Source organism: Esox lucius, chromosome 22 (genome assembly GCF_011004845.1).
Source record: "Esox lucius isolate fEsoLuc1 chromosome 22, fEsoLuc1.pri, whole genome shotgun sequence".
In the NCBI taxonomy this organism is placed as follows: Eukaryota; Metazoa; Chordata; class Actinopteri; order Esociformes; family Esocidae; genus Esox; species Esox lucius.
In genome coordinates, this window is record NC_047590.1 from 1506223 (window position 1) to 1533962 (window position 27740).

The 27740-nt window shown below is 44.7% G+C and overlaps 3 protein-coding genes across 11 annotated transcripts in view; 1 reads left to right on the forward strand and 2 right to left on the reverse strand.

Moving 5' to 3' along the window:
- LOC105020074 (FERM, ARHGEF and pleckstrin domain-containing protein 1) overlaps positions 1-19389 on the forward strand; it is a 38830-nt gene extending 19441 nt beyond the window's left edge. Inside the window, exons 7-28 of one of the 5 annotated variants that reach the window (XM_029116541.2) lie at positions 303-417; positions 1088-1235; positions 1648-1743; positions 1954-2120; positions 2274-2342; positions 2428-2500; positions 2634-2799; positions 8376-8593; positions 10720-10806; positions 11867-12000; positions 13151-13232; positions 13330-13570; positions 14083-14213; positions 14830-14898; positions 15015-15104; positions 15616-15698; positions 15981-16093; positions 16239-16253; positions 16537-16700; positions 16817-16924; positions 17660-17811; positions 18065-19389. In XM_029116541.2, the coding sequence (XP_028972374.2) occupies positions 303-417; positions 1088-1235; positions 1648-1743; positions 1954-2120; positions 2274-2342; positions 2428-2500; positions 2634-2799; positions 8376-8593; positions 10720-10806; positions 11867-12000; positions 13151-13232; positions 13330-13570; positions 14083-14213; positions 14830-14898; positions 15015-15104; positions 15616-15698; positions 15981-16093; positions 16239-16253; positions 16537-16700; positions 16817-16924; positions 17660-17811; positions 18065-18140 (2597 nt within the window). In that variant the 3' untranslated portion in view covers positions 18141-19389. Of the gene's footprint in view, positions 1-302; positions 418-1087; positions 1236-1647; positions 1744-1953; positions 2121-2273; positions 2343-2427; positions 2501-2633; positions 2800-8375; positions 8594-10716; positions 10807-11866; positions 12001-13150; positions 13233-13329; positions 13571-14082; positions 14214-14829; positions 14899-15014; positions 15105-15615; positions 15699-15980; positions 16094-16238; positions 16254-16536; positions 16701-16816; positions 16925-17659; positions 17812-18064 lie in introns of all 5 variants that reach the window. The other 4 variants (XM_029116539.2, XM_029116540.2, XM_029116542.2 and 1 more) reach the window with 4 other exon arrangements.
- A 124-nt stretch (positions 19390-19513) lies between these two features.
- LOC105020075 (gamma-glutamylaminecyclotransferase B-like) lies at positions 19514-22887 on the reverse strand. Of its 3 annotated transcripts, XM_020042372.2 has the most exons (4): positions 22664-22793; positions 22258-22314; positions 21447-21594; positions 19514-20638 (listed from the first exon to the last, which is right to left on the reverse strand). In XM_020042372.2, the coding sequence occupies exon 4, from the start codon at positions 20615-20617 to the stop codon at positions 20147-20149; it is 471 nt and encodes a 156-aa protein (XP_019897931.1). In that variant the 5' UTR covers positions 20618-20638; positions 21447-21594; positions 22258-22314; positions 22664-22793; the 3' UTR covers positions 19514-20146. The 3 variants fall into 3 exon arrangements, with proteins under 3 accessions (XP_019897931.1, XP_010885062.1, XP_010885061.1); XM_010886760.3 differs by lacking the exon at positions 21447-21594; XM_010886759.3 differs by lacking the exons at positions 21447-21594; positions 22258-22314 and having other exon boundaries at positions 22664-22887.
- Positions 22888-23153: 266 nt separating this feature from the next.
- On the reverse strand, positions 23154-26600 carry LOC105020073 (gamma-glutamylaminecyclotransferase-like). Of its 3 annotated transcripts, none has more exons than XM_010886754.3 (2): positions 26527-26600; positions 23154-24119 (listed from the first exon to the last, which is right to left on the reverse strand). In XM_010886754.3, exons 1-2 carry the CDS (start codon positions 26560-26562, stop codon positions 23616-23618), a joined length of 540 nt encoding a protein of 179 aa, XP_010885056.2. In that variant the 5' UTR covers positions 26563-26600; the 3' UTR covers positions 23154-23615. The 3 variants fall into 3 exon arrangements, with proteins under 3 accessions (XP_010885056.2, XP_010885058.2, XP_010885055.2); XM_010886756.3 differs by having other exon boundaries at positions 26445-26549; XM_010886753.3 differs by lacking the exon at positions 26527-26600 and adding an exon at positions 25566-25928.
- Between the last annotated feature and the right edge of the window lie 1140 nt (positions 26601-27740).

Consider the following 27740-nt stretch of genomic DNA (forward strand, 5'->3'; position numbering starts at 1 on the left):
TCATTTTTTATGATTTTTTTTAATGCATTTTGAAAGCATTGTCATATTGAAGGTGTCATCATTTAGGCCGAAATGTTCTTCAGAATAATATCAGAAAAAGAGTTACAATATGTAGAATCACAATGTTGTCTTCTCCTTAGGCATTTATACAGACATGCTGATAGAGAATAACTGTCAGCCCAGCCTCACTCCTGGGTTGGGGTATTGAACTCAACACACTCTGTTCTCCTCCTCTCCTGGGTTGGGGGTTATCTAACCTAATATACTCCTCTGTTCTCCTTCTCCTGTTCATGTCTTCTCAGCTGAAATAGGAGACTTTGACGAGGTTCAGAGTTTCCAGCATCTTCTTCACAACAAGTACATGCCAGACCAGGACGTCCTGATGGACAAGATCACGGAATACCACCGCAAGCACGTGTGAGTTACACAAGATCACACTAGATCAAACCAGCTGTGGACAGGCAGCTGCTATCAACTGTTGCCTATATGCTGTGGATAGCAACAGCACCTCCAAACAATATTAGTTAATCACTCAAACAAGACCAGTACTGTCCTTCCTTACTAAGCCAGGCCAGCCAGGCAGCCAGTCAACCAGTTAGTCAGTGCAGATCAGGAAGGAAGTATCTAATTCACAACCACATACAGGAAACAGGAAAGTAGTTTCACTCAGCTGATTCAGGAACATAAACAGTCCTCTGTGGGTGGAGGGGGGTGGAGGGGTGGAGGGGGCGGCACTGTATATATAAAACCAAACATTATGTAGAATACAGGGATTTATTTAGTTTAATAGCAGACAGATTTACACACTTTGTTTGAATTGTTAGAATTGTCATCATTCACCAATACAAAATGTTGACCAACTAAACATTTTGATTGTGGGCTTCTTTCCTGAGGAATTGTATAGTAATAGTTTTTCTGTTATTTGTTGTGTAATCATCTATACATTGTAAGTACATTGTACATTTTGATAATCAGGGCCCCTTTGCAACATATTTTATTATTTTAACCATATATTGTGCGTAAGTTGACTGCAAACATTTTTCTGAAGGTTAAACTACTAAATTGGTATTATGCTGCATACCTCTAGAGGCCAGACGCCAGCGGAGTCAGATTACCAGTTGTTGGAGATTGCCCGTCGCTTGGAGATGTACGGAGTGAGACTGCACCCCGCCAAGGATCGGGAGGGAACCAAGCTCAGTCTGGCCGTGTCTCATACTGGGGTGTTGGTGTTTCAGGTAACACACTAACCTCATGGTACTGGCACTCCATGGTACTTTATAATGAAACTCTTAGTGATAGCCGTTTGGAGACGCAGGCCAGGCTAGATTCCCCGTTTCAGTTCAGTGTTTATATTACTCCAGCAGGATGGAGATTCTAAGTGGTTCTGCTCTGTTAGTCATCAGTTTGAGGAGACCCAGCGGTTTTCTGGGAGCTTTAATAAAATAGTTTGTATATAGAATCCCTCTACTGGCTGTCTACTGGGATTGGGGCTGATTAGAGAACAGAGTTGACTGAGGGTTGGGATGTGGCTGCATTGACTGTCCCCTCTCTGTGACTCTATACTTTACATTTGTCTACACTCTATGTAGCTATAACTGCACTCACAATGTGTCTACTCACACTGTACATGACTCCACTCTCTAACAGGGACACACAAAGATCAATGCGTTTAACTGGTCTAAAGTCCGAAAGCTCAGCTTCAAGAGGAAACGCTTTCTCATAAAACTCAGACCAGATCTCAACGTAAGTTCTGGTTTAGCTTGTCAAAGACGGTCCACAACTGTGTTGTTAAATATGGACAGATATGGATAAATGTTTTTACTGTTTAAATCTGTAATGCAACGTTTTGACTGTGTGTATATCAATCTGTGCCTGTCTGTCTGCCTGTGTATGTGACCATCTGTCTCTGTGTGTTTGTGTGTGTGTGTGTGTCACAAACATGCTCTTCTACAGCAGAGTGTCTATCAGGACACTCTGGAGTTCATCATGGCCAGCAGAGACTGCTGTAAGATCTTCTGGAAGATCTGTGTGGAGTACCACGCCTTCTTCCGACTGTTTGAGGAACCCAAGCCCAAGCCCAAACCTGTCCTGTTCACCCGTGGATCCTCGTTTCGGTTCAGGTAGGTTGGCTGGAGCCTGGTTGGGCTTGATAACAACCCCCACAATCTAACCATCTGGGCTGCGTCAGAAGTCCGTCCCAGCTACAGGGACATCCGGGTTTGATTTGGATCTTTCTCAGTCTTCTTCGTATCATCTTCCCTTTGTGTCTCTAGTGGGCGGACACAGAAGCAGGTAATCGACCACGTGAAGGACTCTGAGTTCAAAAAGGTCCCATTTGAAAGGTGAGGCTTTACACTGACAGTCCTGCCCACTGGGGCTTGTTTCCTTCAGACATGGGGACTGACCCTTCAATATCCTCTTCACCAGGAAACACAGTAAGATCATTTCCAACAGCAGCCTTACCCCCCAGGACAGAAAAAGGGCCCAAGTACAAAAAGAGGTCAGTATTTCCATATGACCTTTATCTCTCTGATTCAGTAAAAAAGGAATAAAGTGTTTGGGTTCTGCTACTTGATAAATATGTCCCAGGGTACCGTTTAAGTTATTCTGTCCGTCCCTCTCTCCCCATCCAGGGTGCCTCAGCTGACCAGACAGGTTCTCCCCTCCAGCTGGGTCACCAGGCCCTGGTGGACCCCTCTACCGTGACCTCTGGCACCGGTAACGGCCATCAGGGCTGTTCAGGACCAGAGGGCCCGGGTCAACTCGCCACCGCCCTAAACCAAGAGCATCAGAACCCAGGTCCAGCCTCGTGGGCAGCGGATGGCAGCAGTTCCTCCATCCCTTACATTGACTGCTCAGACATAGATAGTGAACACGAGGCCAGGGGCGCACACACACACAACAATGATGAGGATGAACTGCCGGGGGTCAAAGGTCAGGGTACTGGTAGGAGAGGAGGTATGAATGGGAGTAGAGGTGTTAACAGGGTCTGCCACCCTCACCAGCAGGGGTTTGTGAGTCGTGAGGTAACAGACGGCGCGCGGTCTAATGGCACCTCGTTCAACGGGGGGTCGTTTAACGGCCCCTCCCCACTCCACAGCACCTTGCTGGATGAGGTATTCCGGGGGCGGGACCGGGGCACTCCCCGGGGTCAGGGACTTGTGTCCCGCAGTGTTGGCTCCTCCCCTGTGGTAAACAACTTCCACCAGAGGACGACCTCTCTAAGCCACGCCCCCCCGAGGGAGCCCAATGGCAACACGCCACGCCCCTCTCACTGGAACGATGGAGGCCATTGGTTCAGTAAGCGCCCTGGCCCACCACTAATTGGTACACAGGCTGGAAACCAGGCCCTTCCCCATTACGGCAGCTACTCGCCGATCAGCAGTCGCTCGCCACACGTGGCCAAACTTCATAACAACCTGCGTAACCGTAGCGATACCGACCCTTTCATCCTCAGTCAGCTGCCCTCTTACCCGGTGTCCCCGAGCAACCACGTGGTAACCAACGGTAATGCTTCCAATCAGCTGACGGTCCCTGGTCAGGCGCGGTCCAACGCTGTGCAACAGCTCTGTGGTCGCCGCGGAGACCCCAACCGTAGGCCCTGCCCGCAGATGATTGACGGGTCGACCAGTAGTGGGACAGATACCAGTGACACAGAGTCCGACACTGGCTCCTCCTCTTTTGGCAACCGGCCGCTGATGTACGGCAACCATGCTGCTGTCAGCTCCACCCCCAAGGTTGGCTCCTCCCACGTGCCCTGCTCAAAGTTCCTGGCGCTGGACGATGAGGAGGAGGGATTTAACTTCAATGCTGGGGACCCTGGGGAACGAGTGTTCAGCTGTTAGTGTCAGTCAGGAGGCTGTTGGGTGGAATCTGGTCTAAGGACGGTTTCAGGATGTCATGTGTTGGTTGTCGAGGCCTTCCCATGTTAGTTTTGTCTGTGATGATGTAACGGCTATAGGTGTTACAACAGCATTTCGATGTCCTACCTGTCGAAGTGACCTGAGGGTTTGACCTCTACATATTAACCAACGGTCTGTAGACCCCATGAGATGCATCCCTTCAGCCAGTGTGTTGGTCAACATTTAGTTATCCTGTGTCGGGCCGAGTCAGCCCGTCCTACCTTATCCCTTGGGAAGATCTCTGTAGTGGATCCCACATTCCAGAAGGATTCAAAGTGCCATATCTGATAAACACGCTATGCAACTGTAGACAGAACAAAGGATTGGGTTTTCGGAGAGCATCTTGTCTCGTTGCTATTGGTTCTGCAGCTGGTGTGTGGACGGTCACATTAGAAAGGGCCTCATTTGGTTTGTTGAGACTTTGTCTTGGACTGAGTGTTTTTCCATCGCAGTATTTTCTTTTACACTCTTATTGTAATTTCTGTCATTCCTTGGCAGTTGTTCTGTGTGGATGTGTGTGGGCCAAACCTGTGGTGTGGAACAGTTCCTGAGGGATGTGACATGTCAGTTCCAGTGGATGGGAGATGATGGTACATGATAATTATTAGAAGTCTTTCTGTAAAGAGATTTTGCGGGTTAATGCCCTGAGGGGAGTTTTTTTTTAATACACACTTTCTTTTTGTAGGTTGTAAGAGCAGTTCCATTTTAGTAAAACATGTATACCTCAGGTTTTCCACCCTCTTCTCCGGGATCCCCAAGCATTCCACAGTGTGGTGGTAGCCCTGAGCAGCCAAACGTGATTCACTTATCAAGGGCTTGGTGATTAGTTGACAAGTCTAATCAGGTGTGTCGGCTCTGGAATAGATCAAATGCATGGACCCACTGTGTCTCCCCAGGGGGGTTGATATGTCTGTGTTGTACTGTAGCAGTTTGTTGTGCTGTGAGGTGATTGGATCAACCATTGTTTAATTCCTCCATGTCTGCCGTCACCACCCCCGCACGCCCACTCTGCTTGGCTCGACTCCTGGCATGTAAACAAGATTGGCCTGCTATTGTTGTCTTTGGGCCCAGAGGTCATCTCTTATTGAAATCCAACATGGTGGCTTCTTGCTGGCTCTTCACCCTCATCATTGTCATCTGTTTCCAACACATTGGGGCACTTTACATTTTCCATGTTAAAATCCTCACAACACTGTACTGGACAAAGACAAAGACACTGGATGACCCGCTGTGGATCTGAGGAATGATTGCTGTCTCTATGCTTCTGCTTCTCCCCCTCTGAAAGCATGGTCCATCTGCTCCAGCTCTTCCTGTTCCTGCTGTGTCCTGTTTAACTCTAGTACTGATGTGAAAATATCACAGGCCTATCTGGGCTTGTCTCTCTGCTTCTCTCTCTGATGCCGTGGTCTGGTGAGCTGGAAGCACGGGTTTGCGGAGATGACTAGATTGTGTACAAAGGAATAAAGGTCCAAACAAAACAGATTTAGCGGGTTTCCAGATTAGAACCGGGAAAGTGAGAACGCCTGTCTGAACTGAGTCACTGACAGTGTCCCAAACCAAACATTGCTCCCTTTGTAAACCACTACTTTTGACCAGCACTGGTGGGTAGTAGGGTGCCGTTGCAGACAGCTACTTACTGGATCCCTCCGAGTCCTATCGCCATGACTACCGTGATTAATACCCTAGGACATTTACTACTAATGTACTTTGAAGGGGTTGTGATTTCTACTTGTGTTGTCCTCTGTTGTACTTTAACTGGCTGGACCAAGGGGTGGATGCTAGTCTAGACACTGGGACCAAGGGGTGGATGCTAGTCTGGACACTGGGACCAAGGGGTGGATGCTAGTCTAGACACTGGGACCAAGGGGTGGATGCTAGTCTAAACACTGGGACCAAGGGGTGGATGCTAGTCTGGACATTGGGACCAAGGGGTGGATGCTAGTCTAAACACTGGGACCAAGGGGTGGATGCTAGTCTGGACATTGGGACCAAGGGGTGGATGCTAGTCTGGACACTGGATGACATGATGACAATCTAATACGACAAGACGTTTGAGCTGTTAGTTTTAATGTTAAGTAGGTTGTTTGTGAAAACAACTGGTTGTTTCTGTCAAAATGAAACTGTCTCTCTGGGCTTCCATTTCAACTGAGTGGCAGGGCTGTGTTCCGTTGTGTCACTCCTCTCGGCACTCCATGAAAAACACTCAGTAGACAGTTTATTGGGATATACTGTCTCAGACTCCTCAAATGTCTCATTCAGTCTTTCCAACAGTCTGAATTCTTTGGGAGATAGATTCTGTAAGTTGCTGGAAACGTTCCACAGGTATGTTTGTCCATCTTCATACAATGCTACGCAGGTTCTGCTAACTGGACGGTTCTGCAAACAGCCGATTCCACCTCATCCCAAAAATGCTCTACAGGGTTGGGGTCCATTGATTGAGAACTCACTTTAATGTTCCAGGAAAACATTTCCAAATCCATTACCACCACCAGTCGGTACCAAGACCCAACAGGAACCCAGAGTCCTTGGGCCGGGCCATACCGAATCCTCTCAGACCACAGTCAAGAAGTCCAGTAGGACCAGTTTGGCCCTCTAACATTTGATGGAGCAGACATGGAATGTTTCCATGTCTGTATGTACAAGTGGCTAATAAACTGGATACTGAGTGTGGAAATCAATACAACAGGTTTCAGTTGGAGTGATGCGTAATGGGTAGACTGGGGCTGTTCTTTTTATTCTATGTCTATATTTTTTATAAGGTAACACATACTGTCCCAAGACAGACCAGGGCCTTTTAAATCTAACTCTCCACACCCGCTACTTTCTATATCACTCAAATGTTTGTACTGTTATCAGTCTTGTAAAACGTCTTTGTATATTGCCGTTCCTTTTTAACACACTTGATTCTTCTACTGTGAATGTTTTTCACCTTTTGGGATGGAATGGTTTCTACACTTTCTAACACTGTATCTGGTTGTGTCAATAAACTGCACCATTATGTGACGAGGGACTCCGGAATTTTCTTTTGACTGGCAGCGTTGTCTTGTGACCCCTCCTCTTTAGGGAGGGGTCTCATTTCCGTGGATATACAACGCAACGTGTTTGGTGTTGCCGTAAACGTAGAACCGTCCCTGTCTCATGTTGTCGTAGAGATAGAACCCTGCCTGTCTCGTGTTGCCGTAGGGATAGAACCCTGCCTGTCTCGTGTTGCCGTAGGGATAGAACCCTGCCTGTCTCGTGTTGCCGTAGAAATAGAACCCTGCCTGTCTCGTGTTGCCGTAGAAATAGAACCCTGCCTGTCTCGTGTTGCCGTAGAAATAGAACCCTGCCTGTCTCGTATTGTCGTAGAAATAGAACCCTCCCTGTCTCGTGTTGCCATAGAGATAGTTCCTGTCTCTTATGTTATTGGACACCAGTTGTTTTAGTTCTATTTCCAGCATGTATTTTTTCTGTAGTTTGTCTAGTTTTACGTTCAGCATGTATTCAGGTTGTTGTGGTGATTGCCTGCTTCTTTTAATTTCTGTTAGTTTTATTGTCAGTTAGTTTTGGTGTTTGTTTTGGTGTGATGCTTTCTGTGGTCCAAACACTGAACCCTGTGGATCACATTGTCTAATGAAGTATAAGGGACATCAGGTGGTTTAATGTTGTCCAGTCTGATTCCTGTCTGTTGAGGACCGGCAGTGACCCAGCACTGGTCAGTCAGTGCACAGAAAACAATGCTAGGCAAGTATTGAGTCATAAATCTAGTTATTAGCTGGTAGACCTAGTGACTAGCTGCTAAATCTAGTGATCAAATGAAGTAAGGTTGAAGTAATGAAGACATAGTTAGACTTTTTGTTGATGAAGATTTGTTTCCACCAAAGATTATTTTCACAAATTCCTTTATATACAATAACAACTATCACGAGTGTTCTGTTGTCAGTCGTGGAACTGACATGGACTCAGCATTTAAAAACACATCTGGATTAATCAAATAGGATTGAATGCAACAAAACAGAATGACTCGAAGGGATTAATCATTGATTGGAACAGGGACTCACATTCTATTTATTCTATTTGCATGCATTGAATCCAGTGGATAACTTTTTATTATGTCTGTTTGGTTTCTGTCATACTAGACTTTATCTTTACCATCTCTACCATCTTTTATCGCTATTATTTACCACTTTACTTATACCTTTTTAGCGTTTATTTTAATATCAATATTTGACTATGTAGAGTAACTCTGATCTTAAAGTTCACTGCCTTCACAGATCCCTAATGTTGTAAGTCTTGGTCAACACCGAGTAACTTCATTAAGACCAAATGGCAGTGCGCTTCAAGTAAGACGTTAGGTGTGATGTTTCATTGGTTGAATGGCGTCCTGACTGACTGGTCTGATGTTTCATTGGTTAAATGCCATCCTGACTGACTGGTCTGATGTTTCATTGGTTGAATGCCGTCCTGACTGGTCTGTTTTGTCGTACTCTCCAGGGGTGTTGCTGGACAGCCCTGGGCTCCCTGATGACGCTCTCCTTGCCGGACCTCCAGGGGTGGTGGTTAATGGGCAGAAAGCCACCCTCCCCCCTGGCCACAGCCCCGACGGGCACCTACCCTCCTCCCAAACCAGCCACACCTCCCCTCTCACCTCCCCACTGCTGACTGAGGCTGGCTACGTCCGCACGGATGATGAAGACGAGGTTCAGAGGAAGGTTTGTCTTCCAGGGACAGAGAGTGGGAGAAAATTTGAAACTACTGTGGTATTGATCTACGACCCAGATGTTTTAACATAATAAGACCTGTATACAGTTAAAATGGCAGGTTTTTGTGAGGTAAAAGAATGAGACAAAGATAAATCATGTCAGAACTTTGTCCACTTTTTCTGTGACCTATAATGTGAACAGTTCAATTGACAAACAAACTGAAATCTTTGAGGGGGAAAATTGAAAAATAAATACCTTACAATAACCTGGTTGCATATGTATGCACACCCTCTTATAACCAGGGATGTGGCTGTGTTCAGAATTAACCAATCACATTCAAACTCATGTTAAATAGAAGTCATTACACACCTGCCATCATTTAAAGTGACTCTTGATTAATCACAAATAAAGTTCAGCTGTTCTAGTTGGGTTTTCCTGACATTTTCTTAGTCTGCAGAGAGCTTCCAAAGCATCAGAGGGATCTCATTGTTGAAAGATATCAGTCAGGAGATGGGTACAAAATAAGCGATATACAATTTCTGGTGGTGTGCTATGGGACAACAATCTCCCATATTCTTCATATGAATGGGGTAGGGTGGCAAGACGGAAGCCTTTTCTTACAAAGAAAAACATCCAAGCCCGGCTGAAGTTTGCAAAAACAAACATCAAGTCCCCCAAAAGCACGTGGGAAAATGTGTTATGGTCTGATGAAACCAAGGTTGACCTTTTTGGCCATAAATCCAAAAGGTATGTTTGGTGAAAAAAACCCACTGCACATCACCCAAAGAACACCATAGCCACCGTAAAGCATGGTGGTGGCAGCATCATGCTTTGGGGCTGTTTTTCTACAGCTGAAACCGGGGCTTTAGTCAGGGTGGAGGGAATTACGAACAGTTCCAAATACAGTTCAGGCGTCCGTTAGAAAGCTGAAGATGAAGTTCACCTTTCAGGACCACAACGACCCAAAGCACACATCCAAATCCACAAAAGCATGGCTTCACCAGAAGACGATTAATGTTTTGGAATGGCCCAGCCAGAGCCTAGATCTGAATCCAATTGAACATCTGTGGGGTGATCTGAAGAGGGCTGTGCACAGGAGATGTCCTCGCAATCTGACAGATTTGGAGCGCCTTTGCAAAGAAGAATATTTTGCAAATATTGCCATGCTAATAGACTCCTACCCAAAAAGACTGAGTGCTGTAATAAAATCAAAAGGTGCTTCAACAAAGTATTAGTTTAAGGGTGCGCACACTTATGCAACCAGGTAATTGTGAGTTTTAAATGTTTCCCCTCAAAGATTACAGTTTCAATTGTTGATGTTATGGGTCACGTTAAAGGTGGAAAAAGTTCTGACATGATTTATCTTTGTCTCATTCTTTTACATCACAAGAACCTGGCATTTAAGGGGTGTGTAGCCTTTTTATATCCACTGTGCATCATATACACATAGAGACTCATATACCAGGACAATAGCTGGGCAGAATGAGGTGGGGCTGGTTTGACAGAAAGCAGTGAAGCTTCAAGCTTGAGGTGGGCGGGACTGGGCTGGAAGCAGGAGGTAGGGCTTAAAGCGTGTTGTGGGTGGGGCTTAAATCTTGTCTGGAAATGGAGCAGACAGGAGACCAGACAGCCCAGATAAACTTGAATAACTGTGGACTTCCCTGTACTTTGCAGTGTTCTACAACTGGAACCAGCTGTGTTCTTTGTCTGCTAACAGTGGTTAAGTGCTGTGGTTATGGCAGAACAAGTTATTTTTTTAACCAACCTCTTTCATCCGCTCTCTAGATTTTACACATTAAAGTTTTGAATAAATGCACATTTGATTTCATTATTTTAATATCCAACTTTTCTTGTGATACCCTAGTATATGTATTTGAACTGCAGATATTTTGTTTACTGGCTCAGCGCTGTAACTGCTAACTGCTAAGCTAGCTGCCGCCTGTTTGCCTGTTGACAGTATTTACAGACATTGACCTGTATGTGGTTACACAAATGTCATGCCTTTGTGAGGTATTAATAGAACATGGGTCAAACCCCAGAACCCAGAGAAAGACCTGACCAGGCATTTGTCTAATACTCTGCCTGTCTTGGACTCAAACTCTCTTCATGACCTCCTCCTGTCTTTCATCCAGAAGTTCCCTACTGACAAGGCCTACTTCATTGCCAAGGAGCTTCTCACCACAGAGAGAACCTTTCTGAAGGACCTGGAGGTTATAACTGTGGTAAGACTAGTTATAACAGTGTTTTGACTAGACAGCTGTGCAGTTGGGCATGCTGGGACAGTAATAATGATGTCTGTTCTGTTGGCTGCAAATTTCTCTCTGACTTTCTCTTAATGTCACTTTCTCCCTCGATGTCATTCATTCTCTGAAATGTAATTAAATTCAGTGTACTGGATCGACAGTTACTAGCTAAGTTAAATTACATACAATATGTGCTGAAGGCCACAACAACAGTTATAATATAAGACTACAACAACAATAATGGTAATGAAAATAAAAAGTAAGTCAGTCTCAACATGACTAAATATCTTTCTCTCAGCTGTTTTATTTTCCACCTCTTTGATGTGGGGGAGGAAGCAGGGGTGCTATTTAAACACCTCTTAAATATTTTTATTGGCTGCTGGATCTGAGGCTCCACCCCTCCCCCTCTCCCCAAGTCCTCTCCTCCCCCTCTCCCCAAGTCCTCTCCTCCCCCTCTCCCCAAGTCCTCTCCTCCCCCCTGCTGTGAAGCAGCAGCTGTTTAGTGCCAAGTTAGCAGCCTGTTTTAAAGCCACACTACCTGCAACTGTAGGTGTGTGTTTGTCTGTGTGTGTGTGTGTCTCTGTGCATGTGTGAGTGTATGTCTGTGTGTGTGTGTGTCTCTGTGCATGTGTGAGTGTATGTCTGTGTGTGTGTGTGTGTGTGTGTGTGTGTGTGTGAATAATGTTTAGTGCTGGTGCAAACATCTGAGGAAGTGTTAATAGAACACAGGACTCTATTCAGCTGGTAACAGGCCCTCCCTTCAACAGTCCAGGAGACAGCTTCACTGAGAACACTGTCCTCAGGATGGGATCAGTTCATTTTACAGCAAAAACACCAAACATAAGAGTTAAACCATTTGAAACGCTTCTTTGCTAAAACTTTTCCAGTCAAATGGCCTTAAAGGGTGTCTGTTACGATACTTTTCAACAGACAAAACATTTTGAGGGCTAACAGCTGTCCCAGTCCTTCCCGAGCTCTGTGGAGACATGCCGTCTTATGTGTGTGTGTGTGTGTGTGTGTGTGTGTGTGTGTGTGTCAGTCGTTCCAGGCCTTCCTGCGTAAAGAGGACAACATGCCAGACTCTGTGAAGACTCTGATCAACTCCAACTATGAGCCGGTCTACCAGTTTCACCAGGCCTTCCTCAAGGAGGTGGAACAGAGGCTGCAACAATGGTGAGAGGGAGGAGGGGGGAGGTTGAGGGAGGTGGTGGAGGAGGGGGGTAGGGGAGGAGGGGGAGGTTGGAGGAGGAGGGGGGTTTGAGGGAAGTGGGGGAGGAGGAGGGTTGGCAAGGAGGGCAGGTTGGGGGGGCAGTTGAGTGAGGTGGGGGTGTTGGGGGGAGGAGTGAGTGTCAGTGTGTGTTTTCATCTGGCCATTCAACACCACTCTTCATTTCATCACTCATTGAACCACTTGAGTTGCTTGTCTGGCAAGCAGGAATGCCCACGTGACAAAGGCAGTGATCTGTGTGAAAGATCCAACAGACATCCTGGTGAAATGAGGAGGCGAGATGGGATGAAATGAGGAGGCGAGATGGGATGAAATGAGGAGGTGAGATGGGATGAAATGAGGAGGCGAGATGGGATGAAATGAGGAGGCGAGATGGGATGAAATGAGGAGGCGAGATGGGATGAAATGAGGAGGCGAGATGGGATGAAATGAGGAGGCAAGATGAGATGAAATGAGGAGGCGAGATGATGTGAAATGAGGAGGCATTACAGTGGCCCAGAAGTCTCTCCTTATGGAGTCTGTGTAGGAGTATTGTGTATATAGTGAGTACCACACTATCACTGTGTCATGTCTTACTGGATAGTCCAAGATGTTGAGGCCAGTAATTTTCCCATTGACAGGAGAGCCGTAGTAGATGCTGTTCTACTGCCCCATCTGCTGGTTGAGCTGTGAAACTGCACTCTGAGAATCTCTGGGGTCTGTTGTTTAGATGTAATGGTCATAAGGTCCAATCGAAATGTGGTTTCTGCTTTTAACCGCACCTCTGGTGGGTGATGGGGGATTCCGCGCTGGGCAACCCGGGACAGTTCGGGTCAACTGTCTTTGATCCGTCGTCGGCTTGGGGTTTTGATCTGGAGCAGTCTGGGATGTAGCTAAGGTCAAGTTGTTTCGACCTCCCCAGGCTGTTGACCCTGGTCATTGTGGGGTCGCTGAGGCTAGAAGGGGAAACAGACGGAGTTAATTCCAGTCAGTTTGGTGTCTGCAGAGGACGTGTATAGAGGAGTAACGCCGTCTGTCTTCCAACCCCCCCCCCCTCTCTCCTGCTCGGTCCTCCTTTCCTTCTCCTCCTTCGTCTGTTGTCCGTGTCCTCTGCAGGGAGGGACGGTCCAACGCTCATATCAAAGGAGACTACCAGCGAATCGGGGATGTCATGTTGAAGAACATTCAGGCGTTGAAGGTAAAACACGCGTGGCTCTCGTTTGTCATACAGCTGTCAAACATGTGTCTTACACGTGTTAAATAACTCTCTCCTCCCTCTCTCCTCCCTGCCTTAGCAGCAGTTCATGAGCCTCCTGCAGCGCCATGGCGAAGTGCTGGTAGAGCTGGAGCGTTCGTGCCGTGCGTCCCGGCAGCTGGAGGGTGTGTGTCGGGAGCTGGAGCAGCAGAAGGTGTGCTACCTGCCACTCAACATGTTCCTGCTCCGCCCCCTCCATCGCCTGCTGCACTACAGGCTGATCCTGGAGAAGCTCTGCAGACATTACCCCCCCACACACCAGGATTTCAGGGACTCCAGAGGTATGTGGTGGGGGCAGCGGCCTGGGAGTTTGTGTGCATGCACGCATGTGTCTCTGTCCAGCGGCCCTCGCTGATATCTCTGAGATGTTTGTCTCTGTCCAGCGGCCCTCGCTGATATCTCTGAGACGTTTGTCTCTGTCCAGCGGCCCTCGCTGATATCTCTGAGATGTTTGTCTCTGTCCAGCGGCCCTCGCTGATATCTCTGAGATGTTTGTCTCTGTCCAGCGGCCCTCGCTGATATCTCTGAGATGTTTGTCTCTGTCCAGCGGCCCTCGCTGATATCTCTGAGATGTTTGTCTCTGTCCAGCGGCCCTCGCTGATATCTCTGAGATGTTTGTCTCTGTCCAGCGGCCCTCGCTGATATCTCTGAGATGTTTGTCTCTGTCCAGCGACCCTCGCTGATATCTCTGAGATGTTTGTCTCTGTCCAGCGACCCTCGCTGATATCTCTGAGATGTTTCTCTCTGTCCAGCGGCCCTCGCTGATATCTCTGAGATGTTTCTCTCTGTCCAGCGGCCCTCGCTGATATCTCTGAGATGGTGCTTCAGCTTCAGGGGACGATGATGAAGATGGAGAACTTCCAGAAGATTCTAGAACTGAAGAAAGACCTGACGGGCATCCAGGAACTGGCTGTACCAGGCAGGGTGAGTTGACCAAAGGCCGCCGGCATCATTGCGACCCAAGTTCTCATCCTGGTTCTCATCCTGGTTCTCATCCTGGTTCTCATCCTGGTTGTCATCCCGGTTGCAAAATACTCACTGGGACTGGGATCACCGCTAATGTCAAGGCTTTCTGAGTTGGGGGAGGGTTAGTCGGGGAGGGTTAGTCGGGGAGGGTTAGTCGGGGAGGGTTAGTCGGGGAGGGTTAGTCGGGGAGGGTTAGTCGGGGAGGGTTAGTCGGGGAGGGTTAGTCGGGGAGGGTTAGTCGGGGAGGGTTAGTCGGAGAGGGTTGCCTTGCCACCAGGCTCTCAACTTCCACCTGGTGTCTCTGCAGGTTTCTACCTTCTGGTTGGTAGCTTGAAGGAGGATTTCTATGAGTTTTTGTAATGTAGCAGATGCTCTCGTCCAGAGACACTTATGGGATACTTGTAGGTTGAGAAAGGAGTGGGATGTGTTTTGGAGGCATGGCGGGATGTGTTTTGGAGGATGAGAGGTGCAAAGGGAGATGCCTAAACCAATGCTTGTCCACACTGTGGGACATTTGTGGTTGGATGTGTGGTGAAATCTGAGCCAATGATCTGTGAATGTGTAATCTCTGCAGGAATTTATCCGTCTGGGCTGTCTCAGTAAACTCTCAGGAAAAGGACTGCAACAGAGAATGTTCTTCCTGGTTAGTTATTATTTCTTGTCATGTGACTCCTTCTATAGGAAGCATTTCATCTGCTTAGAAATAACCAATCAAAAAGCTGTCGTAGTGTCTCATCGCTCTCTGTTCTCTTCCACCAGTTCAGTGATGTTCTGGTTTACACCAGCAGAGGGATGACATCAGCCAACCAGTTCAAAGTTCACGGCCAGCTTCCCCTCTACGGCATGACAGTAAGTCTGTCCTTGAGTGGTCATTATGTCAAAAACTTCAGACCAAATGTTGTGTCACTTCCAGTCTATATGTATCAGACATGTCTTTAAGTCCCTTCAGACAAGTCCAAGTCAAGTCTCAAGTCTCTTAAGCACTACAGGCTTTATTAATAGTCTATTAGTCCAAAGCAAGTCCTTTCAACTTAAGGTGCACTTTCTGGGGATGAATTGAGCAGTTGATAATCTAGTACACTAACACTTAACAGTAACATTTAATGTTTAATTGAAATATGATCATGTCGAGGGTCCGGCCTATTCTATCTACTGTTCTAGTGGCAGCGCCACTTTTACCCAATCAGTGGGCAAAAAATCCCAGAATACATCTTTGATGTGTACACCACAGCTGGACATATGAAAGACATGACAGTGAACCAATGGCAGGGGGAATATCCCTAGTTGTGTTTTGGTTACACAACTAGGGAGACATTGAATGTTGTTGAACAGTATCACCTTCCTCTTCCTCCATTCCTAGATCAGAGAGAGTGAAGATGAATGGGGCGTTCCTCACTCCTTCACCCTGTTTGGCCAGCGCCAGTCCATCGTCGTGGCAGCCAGGTAGGGGGTGGGGCTTGTTGTTAGGTTGTGGTGGAGACATGCTGGACATTATGGGAGATCATTCTTTTTTAGTATCTATGCTGCACAGATGCTCATACAAACAACAGTCAAATAAGGCACCCCCCAGAATCCTGTCATGGTCTAAAGGTGCCTGCGGGGGGGGGGTTCTTGGCAGAGGGAGGAACTAATTGTCGCAGCCAAGGACCGTATTAACTAACCATTTTACTGTAATAACACTATAGTAGTATTTAGTAATACCATGCCTGTACTCTCTCTCTCTAGCTGTGCATCAGAGATGGAGAAGTGGACAGAGGACATCAGGATGGCTGTAGACCTAGCTGAGCGAACCAATGGCCCTTCTACTGAACTTCTGTCCACCAGCCTCACAGACAGCAGTAAGTCATGAACCCTGACCCCTAATTTGCCCCTGATCCCCAGCTGCCTAGTACTACTCCCGCTTTGTTTACTTAACCAGTCATTACATGCAGTGTGACCTTAGTAACGACCTTTAACCCTACCTCACCTATTGTCTCTTGCCAGAAGAACCTCTTCAAGGTCAGCACCCAAAGGGCTCCTATTTCTGTTTTGGAATGCCAGCGCATGAAATGACCCAATCGTTTAGGATGTGAAGGAACGCACACACCAGCGACTATTCATAGCAGACAATGTCTATTCACAAAATCCCTGCTCTAGTTACGCTACTGTGACGAGGTTGTTTTGTGAGCAGAGAAGATGTCCACAATGTTTCCCTGCAACCTGAGCCCGGGGCGTTAGTGGGGCGGGGCAGTAGGAAAGCCCCACTGTGCTTCTCCTAACGGATCCATGATGCTGTTCCCAGAGTCCCCTGAAGAGGGTGGTGTGGAGGCGGAGTCAGAGGAGGAGCTGAGTGCGTCTCGTAGCTCGTTGGAGCGCCACGCAGCGCAGCGAGGAAACACCACTGTTCACGTCTGCTGGCACCGTAACACCTCCGTTTCCATGGTGGACTTCAGCGTGGCTGTTGAGGTACCTGCTTCAGTCTTCAACAGGACGTTAACAGGGAAGAGAGAGGCCCTCTCGCACCCACATTCACAGGATCTTGTTCTATTGGTTAACACATGTAAATGCTCCCCCATCCTCAGAACCAGCTGTCAGGCAACCTGCTGAGGAAGTTTAAAAACAGTAATGGATGGCAGAAACTCTGGGTGGTCTTCACCAATTTCAGCCTCTTCTTTTACAAGTCACACCAAGTGAGTGGATTACCCCTAACCTAACCCTAACCCCTGACCTAACCCAAACTCCTAACCCTAACCCCTGACCTAACCCAAACTCCTAACCCCAACCCCAACTATGGGGTGAATTTCCACTAGTTTCCCAGGTGATTAAAGAGTAGAAATTTCCTGAGAAGTTTCCTGTGTCTTCCAGAGGCAAACACATGTAAGTTACATTAGGATATGAGGTAACAAGAGGCAAACACATGTAAGTTACATTAGGATATGAGGTAACAAGAGGCAAACACATGTAAGTTACATTAGGATATGAGGTAACAAGAGGCAAACACATGTAAGTTACATTAGGATATGAGGTAATAAGAGGCTAACAGATGGTCAGTTGCATTAGGATATGAGGTAACAAGAGGCTAACAGATGTCAGTTACATTAGGATATGAGGTAATAAGAGGCTAACAGATGGTCAGTTGCATTAGAATATGAGGTAACAAGAGGCTAACAGATGTCAGTTACATTAGGATATGAGGTAATAAGAGGCTAACAGATGTCAGTTACATTAGGATATGAGGTAACAAGAGGCTAACATATGTCAGTTACATTAGGATATGAGGTAACAAGAGGCTAACAGATGTCAGTTTTTAGGATGAGTTCACAGGAGGCTAACAGACATGTCAGTTGTGTGTTCTGTTATCTTTGATATGTTTATGTGGTAGTTACTGTGATTCAGTAAAGGTTTCGTCTTTGTTTCCCCCAAAGGATGACTACCCTCTTGCAAGCCTCCCGTTGCTAGGCTACTCAGTGACAGTTCCCGCGGAGACAGAGAACATCCAGAAGGACTATGTCTTTAAACTTCACTTCAAGTCCCACGTCTACTACTTCAGGTCGGAGAGCCAGTACACCTTTGAAAGGTACGTTGTCTTGCCAACGTGTTGCGTGGTGGTGTTTGTTTTTGTGGTGTGTGGTGTTGAGGTGTGTTGTTCTGTTGTGTGGTGTTGAGGTGTGTTGTTCTGGTGTGTGGTGTTGAGGTGTGTTGTTCTGTTGTGTGCTGTTGAGGTGTGTTGTTCTGTTGTGTGGTGGACGTGTGTTGTGTAAGGCAGTACCTGACGTCTTCCTGCTCTCGCCCCCCCCCCCCCCCCCTCTTCTCTCGTCTGTTGCTTCCAGGTGGATGGAGGTGATTCGTAGTGCTACCTGCTCAGCTAGCCGACCTCTTGTGACCCAGAGGAAGGATCCCTACTGACAGAGACCTTCCCCCCTCATAAAGACCCCCTCCAGCCTCCCTAGAACCTTGTTAACTTTACCAACGGGTCCGTCTGTAGGTGGAGGTGTTCTCTGGCATGCAGTGGGGCGTTTCCACAGATGCTTTTCTATTGTTCCTCAAACAGGAGACGGCTGACATCCAAGAGCACCACATCAGGGCTTTTTGAACTCACTAAATGGACAAACCTTTTTGCATTTGGCAATTATGTCAAAAAAAAAAACACAATTTTGCTCACGTTTTATTTTACACCTAAGTTACTTAAGAATACTTTGATTATTTATACTTCAAACCACTGGGGAGGAAGAATTGTCCTCTTCTAATTCTCTTTTAGTTCCCCACTCCCTTATCACACTTCACGTGACCAAACTCTGACTTGGCAGAGCCAGCTCACTTTAATTTAGGTTACATGTCAAAGCAGCAGCTTGTGTCTCTGGAGACTTCTTTATTACACCAGAAACGATCATCTTTATATCATCTTTGCGACCTATATCGCTTTTCTACAACGAAGCAGAGAAGAATTGATGCAGATCTGATTATGGGAGCGATTTCTGAACTGTCCCATCAGAAGGTGGACTTTTTGTAATAAAGGATGTTTTCTTCGAAGACCTTTCGTGTGTCTATTCACAGGCCATACTTTCCATAATGATTTCTGATGAGCATCGGTCTGCATTGAATCAATCAGGATGTGCCTCATTCTATTGTAGGGCAATGTCATTAATACCCTTCTAATACACCCAGTAAAAGAATCCTTTTTCTTTTTTTTTTGTGTACAATGCACAACACCCTTTGGTCTGGAAGTGTTTTTTCAGTCTTCAGGTCAAACTGCTTCAGGTCCGAAAACATATTTTGTCTTCTAAGTTTGTCAGTTTTACAAAAAAATTAAAAAACACTTTTATACATCAAAATGTTTCCTTTCCTAGAAAAAAACTACAGATTTTTTAACACTAATGTTTAGAAGAGAATACAGTGTGTATGCTTGATAATCATACAATGTAAATTGCCATTCATCTGTTGAATTGTATTTAGAGATTTTATTCCATTAGACCAACTGGTTTTAAGTACCTGCTTTAGTAAAATGACACCAACACCATGATATACACCAGTGGACCCCTGTTAGAATGGTTCTGAAAGTTACACCTGATGTGACGGTTTCAAGGGCCTCTTTTTGAACATTAAAATGAATTCTACTGCTGGGTATCAAAGCAATAAAAGCACATTCTTTTCTGACTGCTGTTTCAATATTGAGTGGTATATTTTTTGGGGCAAGGTGGTCATTAGTTTCTTCTCCAACATCTGTTTTTCTACTCTTATAAGTAGAGTGAACTATAAGAACAAGCCAACTTTAAAGGATACACTGTTGAACATTTATTCAGCTATTGGTACAAGAATAAATGGATAACTGATTAACAAAGGACTTTGCACAGGGACCTTCATGGAATAAAGTACATTATGAAAATGTATGTGCTCACGAAGTCTAAGGCACCTTTATTGGGCAAAGAGACCCTACATCATGTGATAGCATGTTTAGAAGTGATAATTCCTAATGACTCCTTATCTACTGTGAGAACAAGTGGAGTAAAACATTAAAACAGCGGTTCCAAGTCACGGAACTAGGGCACCTTCACATTACTACAGAGAATAAAACACTAAATAGACTTATCTTCATTTGTATAATCACTTCTAAAGCATTTGAATGTACATCAGCATGTTCGAGACCTGGTGGACATCAGTCACAGGAAAACCAAGTGATATGCTTGCCCGCTGCAGAGAAACATATCCGACAGAATTGCCTTCAAGCTTGCAAAACACAGCTGTATCAAAAAAACTGTCGCCTTGAGCTGTCAATATCTTACAAAACTAAATAATAATAAATAATCAAAACTAAATCATATAATCGAGTTTACAAATCTAAATAATCCACATATTGTCAAGCATGACACAAACCGTTCAGGCCAGGTCACTAACAGGAGGTGTCCATCTATCGTCTAGTCAAACTCTCTGTCTTCCCTGTTGATGTAGGTCAGGCCGTGGTCTCCATAGGCATCGTAGCTCTCATAGAAGGTCTGTTTGAGCCAGGCAGGCTGGTAGGAGGTGGTGCTGTAGACGAATGCCTCCATTATGCTGCCGGCTGTGGGGCTCTGTTCTCCTCCCTCCCAGTCCTGCAGCTCAAGCTGGGCTAGGGTGCGTTGGTACATGCTGGGGCAGCCCTCAAAGGCGTCTAGGAAGGCCAGCATGGTGTTGTCCACCTTGTACACCTCCCCCTGGACCCTCTGGCCCTCTCCAGGACGGTTCAGCAACGCGGGGATGTTGTACTTCCCAGCTATCACCAGGGGGTAACGTTCTACGGTGCGGGCGTGGCCACAGAACTCTGCCTTCCCATTGGCCTGGTCTGGCTGAATCCGGAAGTGGTTGGGTTGACCCTTCTTCAGAGTCCCGTACACAAAGATAAGAGTCATGTACGCCGGCGGGAGGTAGCTCTGTAGAACACGACCAAACACAGCTAATAGTTTCACTGGGATACTGTAGGTTTTAGTTCCAACAAAACATGACATTAATCATTGTCATGTAGAGCATCCGTTTACCTTCATACAACCAGATATTCCCCAATAAGCAGATAGGCTAAAGTACACACTAACACACTTTATCTTTGTATCAAAGTTACTGTAAAAAAAGAAGAAAGACAGATCTAAAGCCAAGTATTTCACTGAAGGATCCCCAACTGTTCCTGGAAAGCAAATGGTCACGTTTTTTGATTGAGCCTGTTATGACATTTGGACTTTTTGACATTTTGACCCAATAAAGGTGCTTTGCGGATGGGCAACACCACCTCCTCCTCACTGACTCCCCCCAGGGGTGTGTGCTGAGCCCACTCCTGTACTCTCTCTTCACCCACGACTGCCTGGCAACCCACGTCTCCAACACCATCGTTAAGTTTGCTGACGACACCACCATCATAGCCCTGATCTCTGACAATGATGAGTCAGCCTATAGAGACGAAGTAACGTCACTGACTTTGTGGTGTCAGGATAACAACCTCCAGCTCAATATCAGCAAAACGAAGGAGATGATTGTTGATCACAGGAAGCAGCGGCGGGGAGACCACGCCCCCATACACATCAATGGGTCTGCTGTAGAGAGAGTTCACAAAATCAGGTTCCTTGGTGTCAACATCAGCGATGACTTGACCTGGTCTCATCACTCCAACATCTTGGTGAAGGAGGCCAGGAAACAGCTCTTCTTCCTACACCGATTAAGGAGATTTGGCACGGATTCCAGGATACTCACCAACTTCTACAGATGCACTATCAAGAGTATCCTGTCCAGCTGTGTCACTGCCTGGTATGGCAGCTGCACCACCCTCGACCGTAAAGCATTTCAGAGGATGATTAAAACAGCAGAGCATCACAAGGTCTGACCTGCCGTCCCTGGATCTCTACACAGAGAGGTGTAGGAGGAGGAGCAAACAGATCACTACAGATCCCAGTCACCCATGCCACGGACTGTTTACCAAGCTGCCGTCAGTCAGAAGGTACAGGAGTATTCCAATTCAGGGACCCTCCTCCCTCCCTTTCATCCATAGTCCCATGCACACCTGTCACTTTATATCATGCTCATCTGCCAATCATATCAGGCACACCTGTCACTTTTACATTGCACTACGGTATACAGTTGTATAGTTATTATTATTGGTGTCTTTTTTTGTATAGTGTTATTATTGATAGTTTGTGTTATATATTATAATTCTTGTTACTTTTTTAAAACTTTTAACAGCACTGTCGGGAGTAGGAAAACCAAGCATTTCATTGCCATAACTTGTTATTGCAACTGACAAATAAACCTTTTGAACTTGACTGCTACTCGGTAACATTTAAGAATTTAATTAGCCAGATTTTGCAATTTACGTAACAATTCGTTGGGCATACGGAGATTGGCTACACAACTAGACATTATGTAGTATTGTCCTACGTGCAACGGCATTACATCGGATAGTTGCTCAGCAAATCTCAATATGATTAAGTCGGGTTCAGTGACTAACGAACCTTACCATCATTGCGTTTGCTGAGCTAACAGATTATATTCTTTAATGTTTCCTTACCGCCCTCTGCTGCTCAGGTGCTGAAACTGATTAAGCCCGGCACAAAATAACAGATGCCTAAAACAAATGGGGCAAACCATACGAAACATAAAGAAAAAATTTAAGATGAGTGTAAATGCTTGGATCGAACCAATGTGCGCTGGGTTTGGATGCTTCGGTTTCACCCAAGCATTTAAATACATGATTAATTTTACATATATATTCTGCATGTTTTCTCCAATAAACATTTTTGAGTCGTGCAAACGAACCGTTTACCCGATTAAATTCGGGAAAGAAGTTCTGTTGTGCACAACTGCATCAAAGAGCAATGTGTGCCCTAAGACGAAAAAGTATTAAACTACAGTACATCGGAAACATTAGATGATTATTGTATAAAATACACTGAAGCACCTGTCGTTGCGCTTACCAATAGCGAAGCGAATAAAGCCGCTGCTCCAACTGCTCTCATTACTTTCTGGAGTAAATATGAATGGATACCCAAGATTGTTTTTGCACCGTAAGGTTCCGGTACCGTTGCCTAGAAATAAATGAGGAAAACAGGGCAAAGCCTGCGACATTGGCGTAAGGTGCTTTTCCGGCTCATTTTCAAAAGAAAAGTCCACTTTAGAAATTGTTACTTACATGTTTTTCATAGTTCAAAATAACAGTAGTGCATTTAATTACTTTCAAACCCTTTAAAACAGTAACAAAACCTCTAATTCATTTATATGGTTTTCTATTCTGAACAGAACTTGTCTATCAAAGCAATATTGGTACATTTCCTGACTGCTGTTCCAGCATTGACTGCAATGGTTGTTTGAGAGTGTTATTTTATAATAGATTATTTTATTCAACGCTTGTTCTTCTGCTCTTGATAATTTGGACTTTAACTAGAATAACACACTGAACTAAAAACATCTGCTCATGAACATTTATTTAGCTTTTGTACAAGAATAAATGTGCAGCTAATATATACATGTCATTGTATAACCGATGGAAAGAACAAGGACTTTGCACATTGACTGACTGGCTTCTACGTTAACAGACTTAACGACAGTATGCCCTGTAGCAGTATGTACTCATTTACTTTATTTGCTACCATCTTTAAAACACACACAACTCTGACAGAGCAGTGAAACGACAGTAGAATGACAGTACAACCAAACTGCTTGTAAACTATCACTGACGAGAAGAAGCAAAGGAAAGTCGCCTACACCCTTTAAAACCATCTCTGGCATATAGCATGTTATAAAAATGTATGCATTATTTACAATTATAACGTTGCTTTAAGAATGTAGTTATCTTCAGATATGGGCTAATATGACAGCTGATTATTAAAACAGCTATTCTAATTAAACAGCAGTTCCAGGTCATCAAATCTAAAAGCCGTATCCTGTTCTCCTTTTGTCATCCCTGTTGATGTAGGTCAGGCCGTGGTCTCCATAGGCATCGTAGCTCTCATAGAAGGTCTGTTTGAGCCAGGCAGGCTGGTAGGAGGTGGTGCTGTAGACGAATGCCTCCATTATGCTGCCGGCTGTGGGGCTCTGTTCTCCTCCCTCCCAGTCCTGCAGCTCTAGCTGGGCTAGGGTGCGTTGGTACATGCTGGGGCAGCCCTCAAAGGCGTCTAGGAAGGCCAGCATGGTGTTGTCCACCTTGTACACCTCCCCCTGGACCCTCTGGCCCTCTCCAGGACGGTTCAGCAACGCGGGGATGTTGTAATTCCCAGCTATCACCAGGGGGTAACGTTCTACGGTGCGGGCGTGGCCACAGAACTCTGCCTTCCCATTGGCCTGGTCTGGCTGAATCCGGAAGTGGTTGGGTTGACCCTTCTTCAGAGTCCCGTACACAAAGATAAGAGTCATGTACGCCGGCGGGAGGTAGCTCTGTAGAACACGACCAAACACAGCTAATAGTTTCACTGGGAAATTGTAGTGGTTTTACTATGGAGTTATGTTGCACTGTTAGCTTGCCATCAGAGTTTCCTGAGATATAGCTAGAGCAGAATGTACAGATTTTTCTAAAATTTCTCACAGAAGGAGCAATGTCACATGACAACGTAGTGGCATGCCTCTCTGTTTTATTATATACCAGTGGTTGAAAAGGCAAGTGGCAGCTCAAGCAAAGCTCGCCTCGATCACAACTGAACGAGCAATTAGCTAACCTTTAGTTGCGAAACATCAGATGATCTGACAGAAAAGTTTATTATATTGAAACCGAGAGACGGTTAGCAAAAACAAATTTCTTGTCAACAAAGGCACATGTATTACCTCTTTTGACTCTACAAACAATCCAGGGGTTTTAATTTGTTTCTTGCTGTCAACAAAATTGTTTAAAAAATATTCCTTTTTCACCCAGGTAAGCTACTGTGATAAAGTTCCATGATGTCATCTGCCCTCAGCGATTTTACTGTGTAATATATATTAAACACTGATTATTTGTTAAAAATGTATAATAAAGTATACTAAGGTTGAATTAAATTAATCCACTATTTTTCATGGAAAAACATTGAGTAAGGGGAGGTAACCTCATGAAAAAATATAGATAACTAAATGTTCTTAGTCGCACACTGTAAAAAATTATTTCTAACAACTTTGTCGATAGGAAGAAGTTCCCACCCGGGTTGATAAATAGAGTCCACAGAGATTACACACATACCTTTGAGAAGACACTGTTTTTGCCCAATTTTTATCTCTGCGGTTCTAAGGGTGGAAACCACCCTTGTGCTTCCACATACAAGGCCAGACATAAAAAACGACTGTTACAATTGTCCTGGAGTCATTGGCAAATACACAGATGTGCCCTTTTTTTTACCCGAAAAGGGCCTTCTGAACAGACATCTGTTTGTTTTCAGGCCTGGGCTGAGTAATATTGCAACTACATTGGACATTGGTTGTAAATGATATTGCCAAAGCACTGCATAACAAGTGAAATGTTTTGTTGCTGTCTACTGACCCGTCAAAGGCTTTCAATACATTTGACGAAATTGTCTTCCTGACACTGGATAGGCTACTTGCATATGGTTCAAAACTACCTTCACACGGGATTATTCTGTCATAGAATGTGTTACTTCCTACAAATACCTTGAAATCTGGTTAGATAATAACTTGTCTTTTAAAACCGACATTAGTACATGCTTCAGGAGCTCTTTTGAAAACGTTGGCACACAGCATTGCGTTTTATTACTGGTGCAAGATTTCGTACACGGTGTCACCTACACACTTCAGCTGGCGGCAATTCTCTGATTTCCAGAAGATACACACTCACAGGACTGGCTAGTGAAAGCGATACCGCGGCCTAATTCAGGATGAAATAAAACGTATTTTACCTACCATGCCCCCACTCCTGGAATGATCTGTAGGCAGACCTAAAATTAAAGGCCTCTGTGCCAAGAGTTCAAGCATCTATTAAATGACCGTTGTAAAGTAAAAACGTGAAAGTTACTCTAGATTTTATTTTTAAGGTGTATTTCGTTAATTTCTATTTCATTATCACGGGGCTCAACTTTGATTATTGATTATTCCTCTATACAATAAATAAATACATTTGAAGGGTTTCGATATAATTAGCTCCTTTAGTTGCAGTCGAAGATTTAGGACCACGCGTAAATGTGGAGGCATGCGAGCATCAATTTCTCGTCATACAACCAGATTTCTCGTAATGGGCAGGTAAAGCAAGCAAGCAAGCAAGTAGCCTACACACACGTTACCAACCTCTTAGCAACCAGACAGACAGATCTAAAGCAGAAGTAGCCTAGATGTCGTTTGCTACGGCTGACTAGTGTTGTAAATACATTGTATTTATACAATTAATCATGTGCGTAAATGCTAGGGCAAAATGATTTACTATAATGTAAATGTGTAGATATTTCATATGATACTTGCTTTACTAAGCTTCTACACTAAACCTAACCTTAAAACTTCACACCGTAACACTTAATCCTGCTTTACGAAGCATTTACACTAACCCTTGACCCCGTAACACTTAATCCTGCTTTACCAAGCATTTACACTAACCCTAACCTTAACCCTTGACCCCGTAACACGTAATACTGCTTTACCAAGCATTTACACATATTATTAAATATAGTTTCTGTTTTGAAACTGAATGCAAAAAAAGTGTCATTTGTCCATCAGGAAACAAAACTCCGTGATTACAGTATATCGGTATCGTTTCATGATAATTGAGCAAAAAAGTTTTATTCAGCTTACCAACATTGAAGCAAATGAAGCTACTTCGTATCCAGACCAAAGTTAAAAATTAATAGATTTCTAAGATAATTTTTCTTCTTACCGTACTTTCCGTGAGCCAGGTGAATGAGGAAAACATTGTGAGGAGAGCGACATTAAGTCAACGTGATTATGCAGGTTGATTTCTAAATAAAAGTAATCTTAAAAAACCTTTAGTATGTAAAAAGTTTAGTATGTAATAATAGATTAAAAGGACTTTAACATACATGTACTGAAATCACAAATCATTTGTGGTTAATACATTCTCTTAATACTTGTTATTTCTCCATAAATATTTTCATAAATAAACAGTAACAACAATGTAACATTAATTGTACTCTACATATAATAACAATGTGGACATGAAATCAACTATAAACAAACCAGATTTTCACATTTGCCCTCTCAAGGGGTAGTCTTGGATAGGGCCACAGTCTGTCCTCTTTCTCAATGTATGGTCACTGGTGTTGTGGAGACTTCTGTCTTACCTACTGTGATCTAAACTAGATATTTTCTTATGTTTGCACATTTTCTACTAGCCTGGTTAGAAAAATACTAGATATGGGCCAAAAGAACACCCTAATGAGTGTGTTTTTTCATTCTCTGTCACAAGTGTGACCAATGCATACCGTTTTCTATGATGAAGTTACTCCGCCCTTTTCTCTGTACTGTACCTCAGCCCACTTAACTACACCCAGAGGCTCTGCCCCTGATAAATAGGATTTTGGGTGGGCAGAATACATAAGGAGTATTCAACTTTATTGAACTCTTGTAACTTTATTAGAATAATTTACAGTGAAGGGCGCAAACACTCATGGAAAAATAAATTTACTGTGTGACAGATACCGGATCAAGCCAAATCATTCAAATCTGAGGTGCCAGATTCTGTTCCAGCAAGATCTGGCTTAAATTAAGCCTGAAAGTTAGAGTGCTTCAGTAACCAAGTTGCATTTTAACTTACTATGTCTCTTCTGCTGCTCTATTCTAGTCTATGTAAAGCTTTCTTCCTCCTAGCAACAACAAATAATGGTTAAAATTACATTTAAAAAGTATAGGATAAGAGAAACAGAACACTTCTTTAAACAGCCACAATATACTACAATTTGGGACCTTGTGTTAAGTCGAATTTAGGACTTTTCTTTTACAAGTATTCCTGCGACTAGGACCCTTCAATGTCGCTTATTGTCGCTATTTACACGAAGCTTTAAGCTAACTAGGAAGCGCCACGCATTAAACTCTCGCGTGGTTTGTGAGCACATCAGTGTTAGCATATCCCAG